The sequence below is a fragment of the Malurus melanocephalus genome, unplaced genomic scaffold (genome assembly GCF_030028575.1).
Source record: "Malurus melanocephalus ecotype Western Australia unplaced genomic scaffold, MMel_1.1 scaffold_90, whole genome shotgun sequence".
NCBI lineage: Eukaryota > Metazoa > Chordata > Aves > Passeriformes > Maluridae > Malurus > Malurus melanocephalus.
In genome coordinates this window covers 955427-964869 of record NW_026623322.1, presented here as the reverse complement: position 1 = coordinate 964869, position 9443 = coordinate 955427, and the positions used below count along the sequence as shown (strand labels likewise).

Genomic DNA, 9443 nt, shown 5'->3' with positions numbered 1-9443 from the left:
GGCTTTTCTGCTGAAGAGAAAAATTRTTAAGATAGAAGAAGTTTTGCTAAGACTATTTTTATAGGCAGAAAATTGCTTAGCATTTAAAGTTTCTTCTGTAGCTTTTTATATATAAACATTTTAACTCAAGCCCTTGAGAAAATATTGGTTTTTTTTCTACTAGCAGAATGGGTTAATTTTTAGCCCATGTGTAGGTTCTTCGACAGGACTGCTTACTAAGAGTTACTAAAAGATGCAAAATTGATTTTTTTTTCAAGTTGTTGAGGACAGCAAACTAATTACACTATCAATTAGAGGTTTTTTGTTTGGGGATCTTTCTAAAGGAACAAGTCCAAAATTTTTKGTTAAAAATAATTGCCAATTGGATGCCAAGTAGGCCTAATTTTCCACAGCAGTTAATGGCACACATATACAGAGCAGGCATAGATTGGTGTGTATAACCTTCCTCACGCTGTATGTGCATTAATCTTTGTGCCTCATTGTGACGCTCAGGAGAAATATCTGCTGAGAAAATGGGTAAATTGTCTTTCTATACTAACCTGATTATATCTGAACTTTATTAAAGGAACCACAACTGGGGTAGCACTTCCTGTGATGTAGGTGTATCCAAAAAAGTGTTGAAATAAAATGTGGTTTCACCTGATGATACCTGATGGCTGAGTAGCAGCTTTCATCAGTAGCTTCTCTCTTCTGCCCCCATGGTAAAAAGAACCATTTATTTTTCCCAGTGAAAGATAGAGTGCAAGAACTAGATCCAAAAATGCATCTATTCTGTTCATGCTTTATTTTGGTTACCTAAATCCAAAAATAAAAATTTCCTATTCTGATCTTTGGATGCACCTCTGTTCAACAGTTGCTGCAGTTTTCACAGCTGAAATTGCCCTCCTCTGTTGGAGAGGATGCAAAGGCAGGGCTGGGACTGTCTCTTATTTCTCCAGCAGGCTGGCTTGTCTACTGGGTTGCAGTTGTTCTATGACTGATCTAGTACACTGGGATATTTTATCCACTGAAACATGCCAGCAGAACTGGTGATGAAGCTCTCCCATCTAAGAATAGCAGGTTTGGGTATTACCTTTATGTATGCTTGAATTCTCTCAGATGGAACAGAATTGCCCTACAATTTATGGTAGTTTGTACATTAGTCTAATAGAAAGAGGAGGCCACAGGTCTTTTAAAGTGAGAGTTTGTGTGTGTGTGTGTGTGTGTTTGTGTGTTTGTGTGTAATTCTTTAAGGATCCAATCTTCTATAAGCAAGGCTAGAGGATTCTGCTGATCAGAAAACACAGCTTCTGGATCCATCATTAAAAGACATTTTCTCATATAATACATTTCTTCATATATTCTGTTATCTCACTCAGGAGAAAGTATGAATTTTAAAATAYCTTGTACTGAATGGTTCTTTTTGACTGCCACTAAGCAGAAGGGAAGTACCTGCCCAGGGATCTTGGCATTTGTGAATACAAGAAAGTGACTAGTTTTTATCAAGAGTTCAGGACTCCACTTGTGATTGCATACATGAATTTTAAATTGAAACTCACAACCCTTACCAGCCTAGACAGAGCTTAATTCATCAACATCTTCATTCTGTAGAATGTGGTTGTATTACCTTTCAAGCACGTGCTTCTGGAAATAGATTTTGAAATAGTAGTCATTCATACAAACAAACCTGAGGAGTTTCACTTCTTTTAAGCATAATTTTAAACTACTGTGTATTAGCTTCTGTTTCACTAGGTCATCATTACTCTTGAATTGTTTTACCATTTCAAAACGTCTGGGATTGATTTAATTATAACATTAGTATAGAAAATATTTCATAATGTCATTGAAACTATAATCATACCTTTTATGGCAGAAGACACATGTTCTCAAGTACTGCTTACAGCAAAGTTGTTTAAAAATTACTTAACATTTTGATATGATAGCCTTTCTCATCACTTTCTCTTTTTTTTCTGATATCCCCTGTCATCAGAAACTGCATTAACTGCATCACGTGATGTGTGATAAATTTTAATCTAACTTTTTATGATAGAACCCCTCAAAATATATATACATTTTTTCTCCATTTGTACTTTGCTAATGACTTTGGAATTTAAAGGTCACTGTAAAGCACAATATGTTGGCTGAAGGAGCCCATGCAATTTTAATAGTGCTTAGCAGGCTGGTGAAAAGAGCAGTCCCTAACAGTATGCATGTTCTGTGGGAGTTACTGCTTTATGATGTGCAGACATTGAAGGAAGAATGCCAGTGTACTGGAAAGTTGTTAGAGCTTAATGATATCCTGCAGTTCAATAAATGCCAAAGCAAACCAACCGTGCTCATTTTCAACCTAGGATAAATTGATTTTGTGATAATTTCTTACATGATTAAATAATATGTCAGTATGATTATTTTCTACTGCTATTTGTGTAACAGCTTGTCTATGGAAACTTTTCAGTGCACCTTGCTTTTGCCCTGAGAAGCTTATACACCATGAGCAAGTATATAATAGTGAAATGTAATTAAAAATTTGTCTTCTGTGTGGGTGGGTTTTTGTTTTCCTCTTCCCCGCTCCCCTCCACCTCCATACCATTAATTACATCCAGTATTAGCCACCCTCAAAATAGCAAGCTGTTTATGGGAGGGGGTTGTTTAGGTTTTTAGGAGATACGCTCAGGATACCTAGGGATCATGATTCTGCTGCTGGTGGTGGGTATAAGCTTAAGCCTAAGGCACAACATTAAGATTTGTTAAGATATTTCAAGAAAAAATGCACATTGCAAGTGTCAGCTTATTGTAATGCAGAAGTAAAATGAAAATTCCCTAGACAATGTTAATTGCTTAGAAATTGTGGAAAATAAGCTTGAAGTTATTTCTTCTTTTAATAATTTAATGTTAACCAATAAACTGCCCAAACCAATATAATTTTCTCTCTCCTCTGACTTCATTGCACTTTTTTCTTTCTTTTTCTTGCAGAATAATAGAATATATTGCTTGATATGAAGTGTGAGTATTTGGTATGTCTTCCAGCTTTTAATGAAGTATCTTTGCAGGGAAGAGAGATAACTGAAAAGAAGTGAAAACTTCCATTTTGTGAGATGGCATGTTTTGGAAGATCTTCTTCATGCATGCATACGATCTTTCCAACAATCTGAATTTGACCTAGTTAAACTTGATTTGTTAACTTAGAGGTTTAGAGCCTCTTACTCTTACTAACCCTGATTAAAACAAGTACAGCACCGTCTATTTGACTGCAAGCTCCCCATGAGTGCTGCCTTATGATGATATCTTGTTTGTTTTGGTGAAGTTACTACTTAAAATACTTCACATAACCTGAAATTGTATTGGTAATGCTTTGGGTGTTTTAAATAGAAATTCAGCTGGGGTAAACACCAGTGGCAAACACTAATTGAAATGTGTCTTTAGTGGTATATGGAAGGGTTTCCTCTTACCTTAGTCATCTAACGTTGTGCCACAGAGGGCAAAGGTGCTTTGATTTGCTCTCTGATTTTTTTTTTGTTTACTTTTTTGTGCTGACATGTTGAGTAATGTTTTTTTTTGTTGGAAGGAGATGATGAAAACTGGTCATAGATTGATAGAATGATTTGGGTTGGAGGATACCTTAATCTAGTACCAACCCCACTGGCAGGGACACCTCCTGCTAGACCGAGTTGCTCAGTGCCCCATCCCACCTGGCCTTGAGCCAGTCCATAGTATTTTTTACTTACCATGTACTGGTCTTCTCCTGTGGTCTGTGTCATGAGAAAATCCAATCATTTGGGCTTCAAAATGCAAATGCAGTATGGGGACAGCATGTCTCCTGCCAAGTGCATTGAGGAAACAATTAAATTGATCTCTTAAATTCTATTTTGTTGTTCTCATTCCCTTTTTTTTTTAGAGAAAGTCACCATTTTGTACTTTCCAAAGTGCTGGAATTAGGCAAAGAGTAGGTTTCAGAAAGGCTACAGTACCTGTCACTGAGCTGTGCCTGTCTGGTTCTCCCTTCTAGGACTCTCTTTTTTCTTTCTGTTTTTCATATGTCTTTTTCCAACCTATATGTGTAAYTTGGTTCATTTAAATAAACACACAGGAATTAAAAATACAGTTCAATGGAGATCTGCTATAAACTCTGGAGTTTATTATAGTGGAATTGTAGTCAGTCTTGTAATTTAAAAGAAAGAAGACTAACATATCTACATATTGTTTGTGTGGATTCAACCTACTTTCTTKCTAGTATTTCCTGTGATTACTGATTTTGAGAAACAACCAGGAATTAAGTGCAATGCGTTGGGTAATGAACATGCTTTATTTCTGGATAGATCTGGTGCTACTGCACAGTCYGAAATAGTGCTGTATCAGAACACAAGTTCCATCTTCCTGCTATTATCAATTAAATTGTGTGGGGCTCTATAATGGAAACCTTTCAAGATCTGTCAGGGCATGGGAGAATTTACTATGTGCAAACCCAAGCTGGCTGATACTGCTTACCTCTTGGGAGCAAAGAGTGAAGGATTTTACATACACCTGCTGAAGGAAGAGAAGAATAAGCAAATCAAAGGGAGTTTTGTGCTTTATTTTGTAATTTGAATGCCCAGATTTGTCTTCCTCTGAAGTAAATAATTTAACATTGTGGATGTCAACAAAGGAAGCTTAATGGTTTCAGCAGATTCGAGTAGTAAAATAACAATTCTTCAGCAAAAGTTTTTTTTTTATAGGCAGTATTATTTCAGCTAGTAACTTTCATAAACTTGAGATTGCTGTACCAATTTCCATTAGTGTGCCGTGTATGCATTAAATATACCAAAACAAATGGAGTATACCTGTGCCAGGTATGATGGCACTGCCTARAGTAACCCAGTTATTATATTGACAGTAATATTTTTACTTTGGTCACAGTGTAGATGGGGCAACTGGTTCAGTTTTCAAGAAMATTCTAACACTCCACTTAAAAATTCATTTTAGTTTCATGCTCAGTTGGTATTTGTACCTCAGACRTAGGTTGTAATAGTTTTGTGTCTTAATTGTCTGCTGTGTTTGAAAAAATACTGCATTTTTTGAACAATGTTTCTTCTTCATTCATTTCCTTTTGCAAAATAACACTGAATTTAATCAGAAACTGTATTTAACTGATTGTGTCAGAGCTTTGTGCAGATTTAAATTACTCAGTCTGTAGTAAAACTTGCCTGAGTTATTTTCAGGTAAATATCTGATTAATTCTAAATTCCCTGTTGATTTCTGTAGCCCAGAGTTCCATTTGTTTTAAAATAAATACATTTAAGAAAAAATTCTATGCTTCAATGGATTTTTCAGACAAGGACTGAAGCAAGTCCTTATAAATAGCAGAGTTCATAAACCGTGGGTAAGAGTCTCTGTGCATTAAGGTGTAAATTTGAAGCTGTGCATCATCAAAGGTGTGTTGTGAGGGTTCCAGCATATTTCGGTTAATAACTTCTCTTACTCTGGAGTCCAGACTGACCTGTGTATTAAAATAGAAAGTAATGTAAACAATAGTGATAAATAGTACTGGTGGGGTCCTAGTTTTGTTTTAGTGATTGAAAAAGCTATCTTTTTTAACCATTTCAGCTGGTGTCTGCCATGACTGTAAAAATTCCTAAATATACTTAGGCAAAAAAAGATTCTSTTAAAACTTGAATGTAGCAATATCTGGAGTATGGATAGAGAAATGTCCTCACTGAAGTACCTTATTTGAACAAGGCTGTCTGCAACCCCATTATTACTGAGAGACCAATGGGTTATTTCCAGACCAACTTCCTGCTCTGTAGTAGAGAGGATTTACAATTTTTTGTGACAGTTCATTTCCTGGAGAGTTAATGCAGTTGTAAAGAGACTGAATTTGGAGTATGACGCAGGCGGAAAATGTAACCTGGGAAGCTGTTGCTTAATCAAATTGCTGTTAAAAAGCAGGGTGAATTGATGTGAACCACAGGTAGGATCATATAATGATTCCACACAATATATAGTATTTTTTTTTCTGGAAGTCTCTAGTATTTGTAGAGAGATGTTAGTGTTGCAGGAACAGACTGGCTAGATTTAAACAGCATTTTTATAAGCACATAAGCATAGCTAGCACCACAAAAAATTAAATTGYAATTTTGCAAGGATGTTGGAAGGTTTAAAATTCCAGTCTGTTGGCAGGRTTATATTCAAACTGAACTGAGGTGTCTTTGAAACTTGACAAATTKRCTAACAGCAAAGTGACAAATWGTAGTTTTGAAAATTTTGAGGAAAYTGTGTTTCTTCTATGCCGTATTTTATCAGCTGCTCTTTGAGCAATTTGTGCTTTGAAATTATCAATTTATTTGTGGCTACTGTGCTTTTGGAGACATATATACACCCCCTTCCGAGTGTAATGAAAAAAGGAACTGATTTGTCCAACTAATAAAATCTAAGTTGATCAAAGATAACATAATCATCAGTATGTTTGTGCCTCAAACTAAAAATTCCACATCAGCATGCCAGGGTAGCATAGGAAGAGCTTTCTYACAACCAGTGAAAGCAGTTTTGACCATCTCACCTCAATCCTGAGTCCCTTTTTCCCCTAAATGTCTACTTGATGGCAGTGGAATGTGTTTGGGGGAGAAAGTCTCCCTGAGTGCTGATGTAGCTTTAAATACATGTTAGAGCTAACTCTGCAAAGCGACATCAGAGAATGTATTAGGGAAAGCAAAATACCTCTTTTGGAGAAAGGATAGAAATATAATCTTCATAAATTAGTCTTGCTTTTTCTTCAATCACACTTTTGTTGGATTCTTGTTTTAGCTCCTCACAGGCCATCCAGAAAAGCATGTTTTCCTCGCTGAATTCTGTTCGTAGAAATTCACGAAAAGCATTTCGGCCAGCTGGAGTAAGCATCAACTTGTCAAATGATTGAGCCCAGGCATTCACTTCTTCGAGAGTMGGAGCAGGGCTTAAGGAGGAAGAAGAGCAAAAGAAGAGAGAAATGAATGATTGTTACTCAAGCTGTTTGCAGCTGGCAGGAGGCATCTGCCATCACAATGGAACAAAATCATAAGRTTCATGGGGGTCTGATTCCTCACTGCAACGACCCACATGCAAACTCTTGTAAACACATTTATAAGATATTTTTTGAAAGTATGCTTATCAATCAAAAGCTCTGATGCAGGTGRTTGCCTGTGCTTTGATGCAGAAGTTGCAGTTTTCTGCTTAAAGTAATTACGACAAAGTATCTGCAACAGCTAGGCATTTTTTCTATCCCTAATATTCCTTGTTAAATTATGGTTAAAAATTGAATGAAAATGCATATAAATAAGCAATGATCTAAACACTCTGAAAGGTACCAACCTATATATTACATTTTGCAGGTGCTTTTACCTGTTTGAGCAATTCTGAAGAAACTGTTGCCTGACTCTTGGGGGGATCTGAGTTCCACTTTATTATTTTTGTAAGGCTAAGCACTGCCCGTTAGACTCATTGCATACTTGCTGGGAGGGAACAGGATGTATTTTCAAATAAATTGAGAAAAAAGGGAGACTGTTTACAATGCAAGTTTGTATTTGTCATGTTATGAGAGTGGGGATGTGGTTCCATGCTGCAAATAAATAAAGTAAAATATAGATCAGACTTTTGGTTCATTAGAGGGTAAAAAAACAGGTGACTTGCAAATTGAGTGTAAATGACAAATAGATAATATTTATTTGCATATTTCAGGTAGTTCACTGCAATTACATAGTACGGTTTGTTGGGTTTGTTTAATTTTAGCTTGACAGAACACTTTAATAWAGACCATACCTTTCCTCACAGTTTGGAATACCCTCTGCTTGGAGCTCATGAGATGTTCTCCTTGCTCTCTCTTCTTCTTGATTTCTAACAGTAAGACTGAAAGGTAGAAAACAAAATTTTAGTCAACTTTGTAAAGAAAAAGGCTGAACATACACCAGATGCTTTTTCTTTGATATTAAGGAAAAAAAAAAAGGCTAAAAGGACAGAAGCTAATGATAGGCACATTACCCACATTTACATTCTGACCTTAATTTTACAATTCTATAAACCTGGCAGACTTGAGTGAGCTGAATGCTGTTCAATACTCTGTAATACAGGCTTTCTGCAGAAGGATCATAGTTCTGTAGAATATCCTAAGYTGAAGGATCAGCAGGCCCAATTCTGTATATATATATGCAGAAGTGTATATATATATATACATATTTATATGGGACATTTATGCATACATGCATACCCTATATCACATACCAAATCTACTCTCCATTGATGCTCGTTTTAATGTGTATGCYCATTACAATGTTTTTACTTAAGCTGGACCTGATGCACTGGTTTTGTGTGAGTTAGATTTCAAGGTAGGTGGTTTTGAATTTGTTTGCATTTTTTTTCTCCTTGGCTATGATGAGGGCCAAGACTCTGGTTTGGGGTTGTGACACCATGTTACAGGAAAGCCAGAGTTCAGAAGCAGGACACAAGATTTAAGTGAGCCTAGAGACGTCTGTATGTGATGTTGGAAGGGTAAGCAACTTTCAGAGTTCAGAAGTAGGTACTGCCAGACTGTGGGGTAATTGATTGCTAATACATGCTTCAAAATGTGAGGTCTGGAGCACAAAGAGCAGGTTTATCATTGCTGAATATCATTTTGAGTTGGAATGGAAACATTTGTGGCATTACAAAACCTAASTTTGCTGCAATCACTAGTGATCACTGACAGCTTTTGATGTCCTGTGGAAGGGTAGCTGTCAACTCCTGCTTCTTTCACCAAATGTTAGTTTAGAGGGCTCTAGTTTTTAAAAATGTCTTTGAAAATCATCAGTTGTAGATGATTCTTTTTCATTTGAAACTGGATTTGAAAACATAATTATTTCTTTCCAGAATCTGGAACTGGAGCCACATCCCAGTTCATCCAGGCTATTGTATCTTAGTGAGAAATGCATGTGCATACACGCATTCATATATAGTCTGTGAAGCTGCTTAAAATATGTCAAGAAGAAAAGGTCTCAGTGAATAACTTGTTATTTATATGAAATGAGTCCTTCAGCTGAAACAAAGCAATACAGTTGCCATAACTTCTAGTGAAATATCAAACATAATTTCTTAATTTTTATCTTACCTTTATTTTATGCTTATTTTCTAAGTTTTACATCCTTAATCCCTATGAATCTCCTTTATCTCTAGGAASGTTTTTTTGTTAAACTCATGGATTTTTCTGCCTGTTCTGCATTTTGAACTCTTGCCCAAGTCTTATTTGTAGCCGTATTATTTACTGGGCATCTCCTTCTCCCTCTTTGTCTACTGTTAGTCCATAATCTGCAGAGACCTACTTTTCTATTTGCCAGGGCAGTGCATACACTGAAGAGGTAGGAAAGCTTTCATATTGCTAAGATGAAGGGCAGACATTGAAAACAGTTTTTTTCAGCAACATCTGAACCATACATTCAAGCCAATGAACTATTTCAATTTACCTTTTCAGCAAAAAAAAAAAAAAA

General features: G+C 36.1%; 1 protein-coding gene across 1 annotated transcript in view; it reads right to left on the bottom strand.

The window, feature by feature from the left end:
* Positions 1-5057: 5057 nt before the first annotated feature.
* Positions 5058-9443, bottom strand: part of RGS20 (regulator of G protein signaling 20) — a 15702-nt gene continuing 11316 nt past the window's right edge. The window contains exons 3-5 of the mRNA XM_057368368.1: positions 7747-7833; positions 6670-6904; positions 5058-5452 (exon numbers count right to left, since the gene is read on the bottom strand). Coding sequence (XP_057224351.1) covers positions 5264-5452; positions 6670-6904; positions 7747-7833 — 511 coding nt within the window. The 3' untranslated portion in view covers positions 5058-5263. The remainder of the gene's footprint in view (positions 5453-6669; positions 6905-7746; positions 7834-9443) is intronic.